We start from the raw sequence: 17,431 nt of genomic DNA, 5'->3' as shown, positions 1-17,431 counted from the left end.
TCGTATCCGGCGCTGCTCCACGATCTCCTGTAACAGCCGTACAAAGCGGAGCTCCACTACGCCCTGTCATGGCCGTACCCAGCGCTGCCCCACGACGCCCTGTAACGGCCATGTCAGTGGCAACTCCATCGTGCCACACGATGACCAACCCCCCAGAAGGACCCCCCAGCCTGGTATATATGCGGCGGGGGGGAGAAGGGGGGAGGTAAGCAAGAACTTCCAGTGCATTCTCTTACTTGCTACGATTATCTCTCCTTCTCCTCCAATCTCCTCTGACTTGATCGTCTGAGGGCCCCCACTACCCCAGTGGTGGTGCGAGGCTTGCTTGCAGGTTTTCCGGTGGAAGGTGGAGCGCAATCAACACCAACCAAGGCAACTCAAACGGAACCCCGTTCACACCGCTGTGCCAATCGTTCTCGGTTTGGACCACCAGCAACAGTACCGAACCATTCGCCAACCAATACAGATTCCGGTACTAGTTCAGCGGACCTTGCCTCTAGTTTATGGAGAGCGTAGTTGGAATACTGCAACAACAATTGCAATTTCAACAACGGAGGCAACAACAATTTCTGCAACAGCAACAGCAATTATTACAACAAAAGGAATCGCAATCATCTTTCAGGGGTACTACTGAACTATTAGAGGCTAAGATTTGGCTAGAGGAAATAGAAAAAGCCTTTACGATTATAAAATATTTGGAAGAATATAACATAGCCTATGCCTCCCACATGCTACAGGTAGAAGCCTTTGATTGATGGAGATATGGAACAAACCAAGCATACCTCTGAGACAAAGCGCTTCACTGGAGAGAAATTCTGTAAGGCATTTTAGGAAAAATATTTTCTTTCCAGTGTTGGAGCTTAGAAAGAACAAGTATTCATTGCTTTGAAATAGAAAGGCATGACTATAGCTCAATATGAAGCTAAATTTAATGAACTTGCCAAATTTGCCACCAAGTTGGTAGAGGACGAAGAGACTCGAGCCTGCAAGTTCCAAATGTGTTTAAGAGTAGAAATTAGGAAAGGGGTTTCACCTTTGCAGTTGACTACTTATGGGGAAATTGTAAATCCAGCTTTGATAATGGAAAGAGAAATCAAACAAAAACAGAAGGAAAAGGAAGGTCAAAGAAAGAGGTCCAAGCCAATGGCTTTACAAAGTGGGCAAAGTTTGGCTTGGCAGTCTAGAAGTATATCCAAGAAAATATGATTAGTCAGCAAGAAAGGAGTTCTGACGGTTGTTCATAGTACGAATAAAGTTATTCGGATATAGACTGTCTTTGGAACACCGGTGCATGTTTCAGGTATGGATAGAAGGAGCATAAAGAGTAGGGCTTCTTCAACACCTCCTATAGCCCAGTCAGGTCAAGCATCAACAAGCAGAGCCCCTACTGTACAAAGTAAAAGAGAAAATCCTAAAAGAAGTGTCTAACACCAGTTATACAATATCCTAGCGGCACTAAAATTTATAGGAATATAAACTTTTGTCGTATAACACACACACACCAATATATATATGTTGTGATTAGCTACTCCTTTGTTGTTTAAATAAGTTAGGCAGTATAAAACTAAGATCATAGTCAATCGACGGAATGGAGACCTATGCATGTAAGACTAAGATTTGAAGTTCAAAGCAAAAGGAATTGTTCTGCGCTTAAATGTTTAAGATATGATATCAGCATGTACGGTGTGAGTATTTTGAAACAAGAATGATTTTCAGAAGTCTCTAGTATTTAATAAAATAAATGAATCAAAGTTTCGCAGCGAAAGAGTGGTGGAATTATAACTCACAGGTTACGTGAAAATTGTCGATGCATAATTGTATGATGTTATCCCTAGAAGAAGATATTTAGTCTGCATATATTTAATCCAGTTTGGAATTTATATTCCAATATATATATATATATATTTAATGGTCATTTTGTATGAGTAATTAATCTTTCTGTGGTGGTAATTGCAAAGAAATGGAAGTTATCGAGATTTCATCAATAACTATTTTGGCAGAAATAACAGAAAAGCTAGGACTTCCTAAGCCAACTTATGGACATGAACTTCACAATGGGCAGTATGTAATGTTTGCAGATATTGTCGTGAGCTGGGAGGAAGGGCCACGTGAGATTGTTAGACTATGGCGGCCCACAAGATTAGAGCAACAAGAGTCAGAAGAGAAATCAGTCACTTTTCGTATTAACCAACCCAAGAATCAATTTAATTTAGAAATTAATGATATAAATTTTGAGGATAAAGAGCATTACAGGTATGCGTACCAAAGAATCGATGCCAGCTGTGAGGACTTATGATCGGAACATCGATAGTTAATATGGGAGTATGATGTATAGATGAACAGATACCAAAACCTAATGGATGAATGCAATCAATTAGGAAAGAAGTAGAGAAGTATAAGATGTTCCATCCGGACACCAAATCATCGGTATGAGAAAATTCTATATAGGAAAAGAAAATGTTGCATCAGATAACGGTATGATTTATATTTTCCTTAGATTTTAATTTCACATATATTATCCTAGTTCTTGATTTTGATTTGCACTGAGATTTTTATGTTTAATGATTTAGTAGTACAATAACTTTTGAATCATATTGTCTAGAAATTTTATGACTTGTTAAGAAGGTCAGTAGAAAGAACTAAATTTTGAAGAACATTAAAAGCTCTGAACTTAAGGGTATGGCGCATGAACATCTATCTCTAGTAGAAGTTACGCAAGATAACACATCCGAGGTAATTGTAGAAATAGCATCTTACAAGGTAATGTAGAACAAAGTTAGACCTTTTGTCTTTTGGGAAGAGAATCAGAAAAAGAAATGATTAGTAGTTGCAATTATACATCGATAGTGGAATAAATTTGGCAAATCCAGGTATTGTGATGTGATCAATCTTAGGAATTACAAGATTAAAGCAGATATATTACGTCCTAATTATTTTCAGTCTTCAGTACATAAATTTCAAGGACGAACTTTAATTAGGAGAGGATTATGTGAGGCCCAGGCCCAGGATTATGCGATGTTTTTAGCTTAATAGTTTAGTGGCTCTGATAATCACCACTGCCTGCATACAAACTATGTGATTGCCAGGTTATATTGATACATTGATAGGTAAAATGCGTTGCATGCTTATAAAGTCTGTTGCCCAAGGTGACAAGCCAAGAGGGGGGGCTGAATTGGTTTCTTCTAAATTTTGATGCTTTAAACGTTTTCTTAATTAAGTGCGGTGGATGCTTTCTTAAGCTATTTGAGTGAGTTAAACTAACGCAAGAGTAGAAGATGATGCAAGAGTAAATGAAAACACAAGCACAACACAAACACAACAATATATAGTGGTTCGGTGCTCTCCTTAGCACCTACGTCCACTCCCCAAGCGTCCCCTTGGGAATTCACTATAATCTCGCGGATTACAGTTGGATTGTTTTCCGGGCTCACAATCCAAAAACCTTTGTTGGTTTTACGGGCTCACCAACGAACCTATACACTTTGGTTTTCCGGGTTCACCAAAAACCTTTGTTGGTTTTGCGGGATCACCAACTAACCTTTACACTTTGGTTTTCCGGGTTCACCAAAAACCTTTGTTGGTTTTGCGGGCTCACCAACGAACCTTTACAAAGTGTTTAATTAACAAAAGGAAGGATTCAAACTCCTAAATGAGCATATGAAACAATATAAGCTACAAGGAAGAGTTAGAAAGTATTTATCGCTTTGAAGTCGCTTTGCTCTTCTTTGTCAAGGATGCTTCACTCTTTAAAGGGGATGGAGCTCTTGATGCCTCTTTGAATCTGCTCAATCCCTTTCTTTGATTCTTGAATGAAGCTCTTGATGAAGAAGATTAGGGCACTTTTGTATTCTTGGGTACTCTTTGATATTCAACTCAAAAGTTATTCTCTCTGATGAATAGTGCCCCTTTAAATAGCTTCCCACCTTCTTTGGTCAACCCCCAATGGTTAGAATTCAAAAACTAGCCGTTACTGACCTTGGGAAGGACAAAAAGTACATCTGCAGAACTAGCCGTTACTGTTCAGCCCGTGTTTGGGTCGGCTCAACCTGTCCTTGGGTCGACCCAACTTTGCCTTGGGTCGACGCAAACATTCCTTGGGTCGACCCTCTCAGAGAACACATAAACCTCAATTTCAGCCTTTCTTCCCATGGGTCGACCCAACCATTCTTTGGGTCGACTCAAAGTTCACTTGGGTCGACTCAAATTCTTCTTGGGTCGACCCTCTCAGTAATTCCAGAGAACCGTTTTCTGTCTGTCTTTCTGTCTTGCCCTTTGGGTCGACCCTCTCAGAGTTTGGGTCGACTCAAGCTTGGGTCGACTCAACCACTGTGTGGGTCGACCCTCTCAGTGAATCCAGAGAGCATTCTTCCTTTGCGTTTTGAGGTTCTTTGGAGGTTGGGTCGACTCATGCTTACCTTGGGTCGACCCAACTCACTGTTCATTTGTGCTGTTTTTGCAGGAGTGTGCCAGATGATTCCTAGATGTGCCGGGGTCGACCCAATCAACCTATGGGTCGACTCAATCCACACTTTGCTGCATTCTCAAGGTTAGATTCATCCAAATGAACAAGACCATATATATATTTTCAATTAAACAAATATACTGAGAGTAATGAACTTATAAATGAAGTATCAATTTAACTTATAGCATGCTCTAGATAATTACTTGTTAATCATCAAAATAACACTATCATCCTCAATCTCCCCCTTTTTGATGATTACAAAATAAAGAGTATAAGCCTATTGATACTTGTCTTTAAAATCAGTTTATAAAAGGGATTAAATTGCTGAATTTCAGCTTTTCATATATACTTGTGAAATCTCCCCCTATATCATTCAAATGTTGCCAATTTGACTTTTTGAATTGCTCCCCCTTTCATTTATAATTCATTAGCAATGAAACTTCAAAAATTGGAGATAAACTCTGAGTTTCAGGTTATGTATCGGGGTGCGAGAGGTGCGTGCCAAATTCTGAATTTATATGTGCCAAATTCTGAACTTTGATGGAAATTTTGATTTAGTCAATTTCATTGTTGCAAATTGCTCCCCCTTAGATGTATAAGCTTTCTTATATGATTTTCAATTTGTTTGCCCATTTATTTCTCTTTTCTTTACATAACTTCTTTACTCACTCTTTCTCACAAAGTTAATACTCTTTCTTTAAACACTATCTTTACTTCTCCCAAAATTAATACTCTTTCTTAACTTCTCAAATGAAATACTCTTTCTTTTCTTAAAGTGAATATTCTATCTTTTCTTCTCCCCCTTTATATACTCTTTCTTCTCTTCTCCTTTATATACTCTTTCCTTCTATTCTCCCCCTTTTTGTTATCATCAAAAACATATATATGGGAAAAGATGCAATTAAGAACAAACTTCAGACTTCATTGATCACAATAGGAACATTTTCATACATTAATGCCCAAAATAAAGATAAGTACAATGTTCCTCAATCGAGATTTAAAGATATAAGGGAAAGCAAGATACATATGAGAACTAGATTTCTAGCCTAGGCTCTAAACATAGATGCTAAGATCAGCCTAGGGGGAATCTAATGGCTGGGATCTAGTCCTCATCCTCCTAGCATAAGTGGCGAGGGGAGGTCGAGCCTGGTGAGACTGGGTCTGGCGTGGAGCACGTCGAGCGGGATGACTCTGTGCCGATATCTCTGACTCAGCAGCCTGTGGCACAGATGGTCCATGTGTCTCTCTCTCTCTCCGGAGTGCTCCTATCTGCTGCCTCAGATCACTGATCTCAGCAGACATGACATCCAACCGGGCGTCCAATCGGCTCGTGAGCCCGTCAGTAATAGTCCTCGCCTGAGCTGTCATGAGCTCTGTCATCCTGCTCCAGAAGTCATCCGTATCTGTCGGAGGAGCAGATGACGATGGTCCAGCCGCTGAGGGTGCAGTAGGATGATCCATAGGCTCCTCATCCTCATCCTCTGGTGCCTCTCCCTCTGGTGCCTCACCCTGAATGCCTGCACCGGTGTGAATCCACTGCCCGTTCACTTTCGCATATCCCATGCGTATGAGTGTCCGTGCAGTGTACGTGTCTGTGGAATACAGACTCTTGGATGCCTCCACCTCGAGAGGTAACCCATGCTGTCTAAAAATCAATGTGAGTATCATGCCATAAGGTAGTGATATCCTGTTGCTGCTTATCACCTTTCTCATCTGCCTCAATATCATGGCCGGAAGATTTAGGGGAATCCCCCGAATCATACACTCCATAACTGCAAGATCTCGCTCTGAGATTAGATCGAATCTCCCGGTCTTCGGAAATAAAATCCTATTTATCATATTGAGCAACAACCTCATCTCAGCAGAAAGAGAGCTAGCTATTACCTTTGTGGAAAAATCGAAGTTCTCATTTTCCATGATTAACTGTAGAGCTCTCATTTTGTTTTCTGACTTTTCCGGAGTAGCTCCTGTGCAGGGTAGGTGTAGTAGCTCACTCAAGCTCTCCTCGGATACACGGATCCGAACCCCTCTAACATCTGAAATAAGTCCTCCCATACCAGTCTTGAGGAAGGCGTAGAACTCTTGGACCAACCCGGGATAAATCACCACATCAAGGGAGCAAAGATACTCCCAACCTTGTCTTTGGATCCATTCCCAAATCCGAAATCCTTCTTGGTTGAAAAACTCCGAATGAATCCTTCTCCCGGTAGTAACCGGCCTCCCCGCAAATCTTGCAAGGATCACTGAGGGGGAAGGAGGAGGAGGGACCTCCGCACGTGCCTCACGTCGTGGAGACACGGGAGAAGGCTCGGTAGGACGCCTTTCCTCTTGTTGGACTCGGGTCACTCTTCCGGATCTCTTGGCTACGGCTCGTTTGGGTCCCATTTCTCCAAGATCTTTAGGAAATCTACTGTTTGGAGGAGTTTAGTGGAGATTGGAGAGTGGGGGCTTGACTTTTCGGAAGGAGACAAAGGGCAAATAGTGCCCTAGATGAGCTCTCGGGCCCCCTTATAACAGTGGGGTCCCGACGTTGGGTCGACTCAAGAATTTTCTTGGGTCGACTCAACGTAGGGTCGACCCATGTTCTGGGTTGGGTCGACCCAAGTGCAGAAATTTTGTTTTCTCTCCCTTTTTGCTTCTAAAAAGTTTTCCTTGCTTCCAATCCTTATAACCTCTTTATGGAACAATGATACATGAGTAAGGAATCTATAGATAACAAATTTGACTCATGTTTCATGGGATTTTTGAAGTTAGAGGAATGTATCATGACACTATTAGCTCCCTTTCATATTCATTCAATAAAAGGATCACATATACCTAATTCCCTCCTGAGCATACAGAATCTATCTTCACTCAATGATTTTGTAAATATGTCGGCCAATTGTTTCTCTGTGCATATATGCTCAATGCATACGTTTCCATTTTGCACATGATCCCTAATAAAATGGTACCTTATTTCTATGTGTTTGGCCTTAGAGTGCTGAACTGGATTTTTAGTGAGATTGATAGCACTCGTATTATCACATTTAATAGGAATATTATCTAGTTTAACTCCATAGTCCTCTAATTGTTGCTTGAGCCATAATACTTGGGCACAACAACTACCAGCAGCTATGTATTCAGCTTCAGCTGTGGATAGTGCCACTGAGTTCTGCTTTTTACTAAACCATGATACTAAGTTATTTCCTAGGAATTGACATGTCCCACTTGTGCTCTTTCTATCTAATTTGCATCCGGCAAAATCTGCATCTGAATATGCAAGCAAATCTAGACAGGAGTCTCTCGAGTACCATAATCCAATGGTGGTAGTTCCTCTTAAATATCTAAGGATTCTCTTAACTGCACTTAAATGTGACTCCTTAGGATCCGATTGGTATCTAGCACATATCCCTACACTAAATACAATGTCGGGTCTACTAGCAGTAAGATAGAGCAGGGATCCAATTAGTCCTCTATAGAGCTTAATATCCACACTTTTCCCTTTTTCATCCTTGTCTAGCTTACTAGTGGGATTCATTGGAGTGCCAATTCCCTTATGATTTTCATTCCCAAACTTCTTCAGTATTTCCTTTGTATACTTAGTTTGATGAATGAAAATGCCTTCTTTGGTTTGTTTGATTTGTAATCCTAAAAAGAAACTTAGTTCTCCCATCAAACTCATCTCAAATTCTCCATGCATTAAATCAGCAAATTCTTTGCACAGAGTATCGTTAGTGGCACCAAAGATTATGTCATCTACATATATTTGTACCACTAGTAGATTTTTGTCCTTTCTTTTGAGAAATAGAGTTTTATCTACATTTCCTCTACAAAAATCATTTTCAAGCAGAAATTTACTTAGTCGATCATACCAAGCCCTAGGTGCTTGCTTTAATCCATATAATGCCTTATGTAATTTAAACACATGATTTGGCAATTCATGATTTTCAAATCCTGGAGGTTGTTCTACATATACTTCCTCCTCAATAATACCATTTAAGAATGCACTCTTCACATCCATTTGATATAATTTAAAATCCATAAAACATGCAAATGCTAGAAGTAATCTAATAGCTTCTAATCTAGCTACAGGAGCAAATGTCTCATCATAATCTATTCCTTCTTCCTGATTGTATCCTTTAGCTACGAGTCTGGCCTTATTTCTTATAACTACTCCATTTTCATCTAGTTTATTTCTAAATACCCATTTTGTTCCAATTACTGAATTATGCTTTGGTCTTTCAGTTAATGTCCATACATTACTTCTTTTAAATTGATTTAATTCCTCTTGCATGGCATTTATCCAGTTAGTATCTTTTTCAGCTTCTTCATAAGTTTTAGGTTCTAATTGTGAAACGAAAGCAAGATAATCATTTAAATTTCTAAGAGAAGATCGAGTTCTTACCCCTTGAGATGGATCACCAATAATTAAGTCTTTAGGATGTCCATGTGCATACCTCCATTCTTTTGGCACGTCTTGGGGTTGTGGTGGCACGCAATCATCTCCCTTATCTTGATTTGGTACGTCATCAATTTTTAACTTCTCAAAATCGATAATTCCTGTATCATCATCAATAGAGTTTTCTTTCCTAGCAGACTCACTATCAGACTCATCAAATATAATATTGACCGACTCTTCCACTACTAAGGTTCTTTTGTTGAATACTCTGTATGCCTTGCTAGATGTGGAGTATCCTAAGAAGATACCTTCATCTGACTTGGCATCAAATTTACTTAAGTCCTCCTTGCCGTTATTTAAGATAAAACATCTACATCCAAACACTTTAAAATATTTTGCAGTGGGTTTCTTATTCTTCCAAAGTTCATAAGGAGTTTTCTTAGTTATAGGTCGTATTAAAACTCGATTTAGAATATGGCAAGAAGTGTTTATAGCTTCAGCCCAAAAGTACTTTGGAAGATTTGACTCGCACAACATTGTGCGTGCCATTTCTGCCAATGTCCTATTTTTCCTTTCAACAACCCCATTTTGTTGAGGCGTTCTAGGTGCTGAAAATTGATGTGATATTCCATTTTTAGTGCAAATTTCCTCGAAGTGTTGATTTTCAAATTCCGTGCCATGATCACTTCGAATTGTTACCAATGTGAGTTTCTTTTCATTTATGATTTTATTGTATAGTTTCAAAAATTCTGAAAATGCTTCATTCTTATGTGCCAAAAATGAAATCCATGTATACCTTAAAAAATCATCAACAATGACTAGTCCATATTTCTTTCCTCCTAGACTTGTAGTTCTAGTAGGTCCAAATAAGTCCATATGTATGAGTTCAAATGGTCTAGTTGTTGATACTACATTTTTCGATTTAAAAGATGATCTAGTTTGTTTTCCTAATGAACATGGTCCACATATTTTGTCCTTTTCAAAAATCAATTTTGGCACATCCTTTATTAATTCCTTCTTAACTAGTTTTGATATTAATTCCATACTAGCATGTCCTAGTCTTCGATGCCAAAGCCAACTAGTTTCATTCTTCTTTTCTTCATTAGTAATTAAGCATAAACCATTTTTCTTGCCTAATTCATGAAGATCTACTAAGTAAATATTTCTTTGCCTTTGTCCTACAAGTACAATGCTATTATCTTTAGGATTTGTGATTATACATACAGATGCTTCAAATGTAACTTTAAATCCTTTATCACAAAATTGACTTATACTAAGAAGATTATGTTTCAAACCTTTAACTAACAAAACATTTTCTATAAAAACAGATGGAGCAATGAAAATTTTACCCTTTCCAATGATATGGCCTTTACCATTGTCTCCATAGGTAACTACTCCACCTTTCTTTGGTTCCAAAGTGACAAATTGATCTTCGTCACCGGTCATGTGTCTTGAACAGCCACTATCTAGATACCATCGTTTTTCCATTTTATCAGCTGTAAGACACACCTGCAATCAAGATCAAGAAGAAACTTTAGGTACCCAAACTAAGTTGGGTCCTTTAGGGTTAGTACTCCATGTTCCTTTTGGAACCCAAACTTTCTTGAATTTAATCTTTTGATTATTACTTGATTTGTTTTGACTAGACTTTCTAAAGTTACATTCATATGCTCTATGTCCTATCTTATTGCAACAATAACAAGTAACATTTTCATTTTTAGCTTTTACAAAGATATTCTTTAAGAATTTTTGTTTTGTATTTGTTCTATAACCTAAACCAGCCTTATTATATACAGCTCTTTGACTATCAAGTATCATATTCAATTTGGTAGAACTAAGAGTAAATTTATCTACCAAGGATTTATACTTTTCAGCATCTTCTTTTAACTTAATATTTTCAGCAATTAGATTTTTGGTTTCATTTTCAAGTTTCCTACTTAATGTTTCATAGTTATGAGACAGTTTTATCTTATCTTTAATGAGAGATTGATTTTCTTCTTTTAGAGCTTTATTTTTATTAATTACTTTCTTATGTTCTTCCATGAGTTCTAAGAATGCATCATGCAATTCATCAACAGTAAAATCACAGTCAAGTTCAGAATCTACCTCATCGTCATTGGCCATATGACATATTTGGGCCGTGTCTTGATGATCTTCGTCCTCCGAACTTGATTCCTCACTTTCACTCCAATCGGCCATAAAATTCTTCTTTTTTAACTTTCTTGCCATCCTCTTCAAATCTGGGCAATCTATCTTATAATGCCCGGGTTTGTTACACTCATAGCAAATGGGAGTCTCCTTTTCTTTTTTCTTATCCTTAACCTTTTCTTTGCTTAAGTTACCTTTAAGAAAGGGTTTCTTTTTATGGAACTTATTCTTACCTCTCATGAATCTTCTGAATTTTCTTTCAAGCACTGCCATCCCTTCTTCATCAATATCTTCATCATCATCTGAATCTTCCGATTCAGTTTGTTGTCTAGGGGTGGTAGTCTTTAGGGCTATAGGCTTTCTTCTCTTGACCTCATCTTCTGAATTTTGCCTCATAGTCAACTCATGGGTCATGAATGACCCTAGAAGCTCCTCTAGCTGTAGTGTATTGAGGTCCTTTGCTTCTTGTATGGCGGTTACCTTGGCCTCCCAATTTCTTGGTAGAGACCTGAGAATTTTTCGCACCAAATCAGAATTAGAATAAGATTTTCCTAAGCTTTTAAGCCCATTTATAATATCAGTAAAACGAGTAAACATATCAGTTATGGACTCGGTAGAATCCATTTTAAACAATTCATACTTATGTACTAATATGTTTATCTTTGATTCCTTGACTTGATTGGTCCCTTCATGTGTGACCTCAAGTCTATCCCAAATTTCTTTGGCGGTGGAGCAAGTGGATATTCTATTGAATTCATTTACATCTAAAGAGCAGTAAAGTGTATTTACAGCTTTTGCATTTAACTGTGCTAATCTTCTATCACTTTCATTCCAATCCATTTCTGGTTTGGGTATGATAGTGCCATCTATGTTAAGTGTGGGTATGTGAGGTCCTCTAGTGATGATTTGCCACAGTTCATAGTCCGAAGCTTGAATGAATATCCTCATTCTAGCTTTCCAATATGTGTAGTTTGTGCCATTAAATAGAGGTGGTCTATTTGTGGATTGCCCCTCACTCATTGCACATCCCACTTGGGTTGTCATGATCTTTAACTCTTGATTGTTAGATCAATGAGCACTATTAGAGCACCTCGCTCTGATACCACTTGTTGCCCAAGGTGACAAGCCAAGAGGGGGGGTGAATTGGTTTCTTCTAAATTTTGATGCTTTAAACGTTTTTTTAATTAAGTGCGGTGGATGCTTTCTTAAGCTATTTGAGTGAGTTAAACTAACGCAAGAGTAGAAGATGATGCAAGAGTAAATGAAAACACAAGCACAACACAAACACAACAATATATAGTGGTTCGGTGCTCTCCTTAGCACCTACGTCCACTCCCCAAGCGTCCCCTTGGGAATTCACTATAATCTCGCGGATTACAGTTGGATTGTTTTCCGGGCTCACAATCCAAAAATCTTTGTTGGTTTTACGGGCTCACCAACGAACCTATACACTTTGGTTTTCCGGGTTCACCAAAAACCTTTGTTGGTTTTGCGGGATCACCAACTAACCTTTACACTTTGGTTTTCCGGGTTCACCAAAAACCTTTGTTGGTTTTGCGGGCTCACCAACGAACCTTTACAAAGTGTTTAATTAACAAAAAGAAGGATTCAAACTCCTAAATGAGCATATGAAACAATATAAGCTACAAGGAAGAGTTAGAAAGTATTTATCGCTTTGAAGTCGCTTTGCTCTTCTTTGTCAAGGATGCTTCACTCTTTAAAGGGGATGGAGCTCTTGATGCCTCTTTGAATCTGCTCAATCCCTTTCTTTGATTCTTGAATGAAGCTCTTGATGAAGAAGATTAGGGCACTTTTGTATTCTTGGGTACTCTTTGATATTCAACTCAAAAGTTATTCTCTCTGATGAATAGTGCCCCTTTAAATAGCTTCCCACCTTCTTTGGTCAACCCCCAATGGTTAGAATTCAAAAACTAGCCGTTACTGACCTTGGGAAGGACAAAAAGTACATCTGCAGAACTAGCCGTTACTGTTCAGCCCGTGTTTGGGTCGGCTCAACCTGTCCTTGGGTCGACCCAACTTTGCTTTGGGTCGACTCAAACATTCCTTGGGTCGACCCTCTCAGAGAACACATAAACCTCAATTTCAGCCTTTCTTCCCATGGGTCGACCCAACCATTCTTTGGGTCGACTCAAAGTTCACTTGGGTCGACTCAAATTCTTCTTGGGTCGACCCTCTCAGTAATTCCAGAGAACTGTTTTCTGTCTGTCTTTCTGTCTTGCCCTTTGGGTCGACCCTCTCAGAGTTTGGGTCGACTCAACCACTGTGTGGGTCGACCCTCTCAGTGAATCCAGAGAGCATTCTTCCTTTGCGTTTTGAGGTTCTTTGGAGGTTGGGTCGACTCATGCTTACCTTGGGTCGACCCAACTCACTGTTCATTTGTGCTGTTTTTGCAGGAGTGTGCCAGATGATTCCTAGATGTGCCGGGGTCGACCCAATCAACCTATGGGTCGACTCAATCCACACTTTGCTGCATTCTCAAGGTTAGATTCATCCAAATGAACAAGACCATATATATATTTTCAATTAAACAAATGTACTGAGAGTAATGAACTTATAAATGAAGTATCAATTTAACTTATAGCATGCTCTAGATAATTACTTGTTAATCATCAAAATAACACTATCATCCTCAAAGTCAACTTCCTGTGAGTGTGTGGCGGCTGCCACACCCTCGTATTGTGAATCTAGGGTCAGGGCATGACAGTATCAAAGTTTATTTCATACTACTAAGGTTTCATTCCTTCAAGCATAAAATATGCAGTATCAAGCTCTGTTGTTAGGATCAAGCGCTGACCACTACACCAAAAGCGACCACTGATAGTGAAGGCGTTACTTTATTTCCTTAAACCGCACCAGATCAGCGCCTCAAGTCGACTCTGACCCGGCCTCGCCCACCCCGAACTCCGATCAGGCCTCGCCAGTGGGCTCAGTGACCGCAGTATGTCCCATCCTACTAACCGGCGCATCCACGCTGGCAGGCGACAGGACTGACTCGACCAACTCGGCCTCCGCCAACGTTGACTCGGCCTCCGCCAACGTTGCCTCGGCCCCTCAGGCCTCCGCCAACAATCCCCCCTAGCGCGATGCCCGAGTTTCGAACTCGAGACCTCTAGCTCTGATGCCAGTTGTTAGGATCAAGCGCCGACCATTACACTAAAAGCAACCGCTTATAGTGAAGGCGCTACTTTATTTTCTTAAACCGCACCAGATTAGCGTCTCAAGTCGACTCCGACCTGGCCTCACCCACCCCGGACTCCGATCAGGCCTCGCCAGTGGGCTTAGTGACCGCAATATGTCCCACCCTACTAACCGGCGCATCCACGCTGGCAGGCGGCAGGACTGACTCAACCAACTCGGCCTCCGCCAACAAGCTCATTAAAATCTAATCTAACATACCATTTAAATTCAAATCTATTTACAATGTAGAATAAACTTATTGCTAGCATGTGTTGGGCAATATTGTTACTGCTCACATTTCAAAGCAAGTACCGTTGGAGCAATCATAGAAGATGGATCACCCTAAGCACCTTTGATACATACACAATTTAACATGACTCATGAGTATCAGCATAACCTATATTAGCATGAAAAAGAATCTGAAACAAACCTTCCCCAATCCCCCAAGACTGGTCCTGCACCAGCAGCTCGGGCTTCCCTTCCATCTTCAGTGAACCCATAAGCAATGGTGCCTGTGCCTGCAATCAGTACACAGCCATGGAGCTTTCCCATCGTGCCACTTGCCAGTGCTGCCACAGCATCATTTTCTACGTAGAACCGGACATGGCTTGGAAATATGTCTCTGGTACAAGGAACAACAAATTTAGGTGTCACAAAGTTTCAATTTTCAAATCATTTGAAAGGTGCAGCAAGGCATGGCTAAATAATGTTTCCGTAAAAATCAAGATGAAAGAATTGGAAAAGATGAAAAAGTCGGGATATGCCGAAAGATGCAAGTAGTGATAGATTCAACAACAGCAGAGAATTTTCGATCATCTTTTAGTTACCTAGATTGATGCAAACAATAAAAAACAGCCCACTCCCAACGATGAACAAAAAACAACAAAGATACAATGCTAACCCACACAAAAAGATCCACCATTATTGCCCTTTCATTTGCATATGGTATGCGTTTGAAAAAAAGAATAATGCTGAAAGAGGTGCGAATTCAGCCAGTGTAGTGAAAGACCTGCAAATATGGTAGACCAATCAATCAGCAAAGAAGAAGAAGAAGAAGAAGAAAGGGGGTGGGGGGACAAATGCATATTTGGCACTATAGATTTCTTACAATCATTTATTCATATTATCTCTGTTTCGGCTCAATTTAACAAATGTTTAGTTTGTTAAGAGTTATCTAGTTATCTGGCTATAATTAATAACTATGTAATCTGTATAATCACATAAATGAAGCTACGCTAGAAGGTTTTCATTTTAAAATCTCAAATAGGAAGAATCTATTAGCATTTTGTTTGGAAATGTAAATGTAACATCTTTAAACACTCGCATTGATAAGTAGCTGCATCTTCATGCATCAATACTTTACTGATACCCTTAATTATCATAGGAGTAAAATTCAAGGATTTGGCATAAATAATCATCATCTAATTGGACATACAAGCCACTGAAAGACTAAGAAAATTAAGCCAGCTCAACAACCATAACCAACATCTATCATCCATCTTTTTTGGAAATAAGAAAGGTGAGAACATGGAGACTTCTTATAAGGTCAGAAATTCAAGGTGTAAATCTACACAAGCAAGAAAACTGCAGGATAAGCGGTCCTCTAGTACTAGTAGATAACTAAAAGCCATTCTCTATGAAAGGAAATATGTTTTTCCAACATCTTACTTTCAGAAAGTAGAAAACATACAGTCAAAACGTCTAATTCCATCCTAATATTAGATACAATTACATGAAAGGATATCCAAAGTCCATTACAAAGTTGGATTTCCAAATATGATACTTCTTCAGTTTCCTAAAAAAGTTGACCGTGAAATGTTTCAAAAATTATGAAACCCCAACTGTCGTGAGTTGCCTTTGTCGTCCGAAAGTTAAATTTCTATTAGGAAGAAAATATGTTTTTTACATATATGATTTCGAATGTACTACCTCAGATAAAAGATATGAAAGTGGGAAAGTTATTTAATAAGTTTATAGAAAGAAGACTTATTTGATAGTCTTTGGTCCGGTAGTACAATCCTTCGACTTGGTAAAGCAAATTATCCAATAACTATGACAACCATGGTATGCCGTACCGGCCGGGACAGGTCGGTACGTACCGGTCCGGCCTAAGACCGGTACCAGATCAGCGTGGAATCCGGTACCGGTAGTTTATTGTTGAAGAACCGGTACGGAACCGGTACGTACCGGTCCGGGCCGCTACCGGTACGCCGACCGGTACCGGTACAGCGGAAACAATTTAACTAAACCAAAACTGTAGCACTTAAGTCTAAGAACTGACCAACTCTAGCAGCTGGGAGGAAATATCACAAAAGAGAGGGAAGAAATATATACCTCCTCATATAACTCAAAATAGCATTGTTATTTAAAAGAAAAAGCAATAAGTAAATTCTGATGTTGTCTTGTTGGCATGGAGAAGACAAAAAATTTACAAGAATCTATGCTTCAAAAGAGTCAAAGGAGTTAAATAGTTCTGTTGCTTCCCTGAAATAAGTTATGGAACAGACCTGAGCCAATCCAGTAATCTCTGTTGATCCATAGGATGATTTACTCCAGATACAGCTAAGCAAACTGCCTGGACAGCTGCACGATTAGAGCAAGCCTTTGAAAGGGCTTGAGCCATAACCTCCTCTAGGGTCTCTCTGGCTGCAGTTTCTGTGGAACTCATGATAAAAACAACTCCTTGAATATTCATCAGTTTAACAACAAATTATCAACTTAAATATACTAGACATTTTTCTTATAACAAATTGAAATCAGTTAATCAAATGATATAAGCATTTGCCACTATGTTATGAAACACTCAAAAGAATCATCAAAGCATGCAAAATAATTCTGATATTTACTTTGAACAGCTAAATATTTTTCTCATAAGCATTAAGCAAGATAAATCGAACTATCATATCAAGAATAGCTTTGTGAATGACAAGCTGTCATCCATTTCTTTCAAAAGGTCATATCCTTTGGTAATGCAAACTTCCTTTAATTCTCATGCACCTTAATTTTGGGTATTCTTAGGAATCTGTCTTTTCTCAAAACCTTCTAAACAAACGTATCGTGCCTCACATTGAAAGGTAAACAGGATTAAACTTGTATTTGAAAAACAAGCTAACAGCTATAACTCAGGACTTTAAAAAGCATTTCAACATCAAAATTGAACAACATTTGTCCAAGTTATGACAGGAGTTTGTGTGTGTGTTGGTGGTGGGGGGGTTACAATACCCAAGCGCACGCTAGAATAAGAA

General features: G+C 39.2%; 1 protein-coding gene across 1 annotated transcript in view; it reads right to left on the bottom strand.

Annotated features, from left to right (window-relative positions):
* LOC103723089 (N-acetyl-D-glucosamine kinase-like) overlaps nucleotides 1-17,431 on the bottom strand; it is a 46,801-nt gene that overhangs the window by 24,866 nt on the left and 4,504 nt on the right. Inside the window, exons 2-3 of the mRNA XM_008813897.3 lie at nucleotides 16,694-16,841; nucleotides 14,617-14,808 (exon numbers count right to left, since the gene is read on the bottom strand). Of these exons, the coding sequence (XP_008812119.1) occupies nucleotides 14,617-14,808; nucleotides 16,694-16,841 (340 nt within the window). The remainder of the gene's footprint in view (nucleotides 1-14,616; nucleotides 14,809-16,693; nucleotides 16,842-17,431) is intronic.

This window comes from Phoenix dactylifera, chromosome 12, assembly GCF_009389715.1.
Source record: "Phoenix dactylifera cultivar Barhee BC4 chromosome 12, palm_55x_up_171113_PBpolish2nd_filt_p, whole genome shotgun sequence".
NCBI lineage: Eukaryota > Viridiplantae > Streptophyta > Magnoliopsida > Arecales > Arecaceae > Phoenix > Phoenix dactylifera.
The sequence above is the reverse complement of the archived record's forward strand: the minus strand, read 5'-3'. Positions and strand labels throughout refer to the sequence as shown.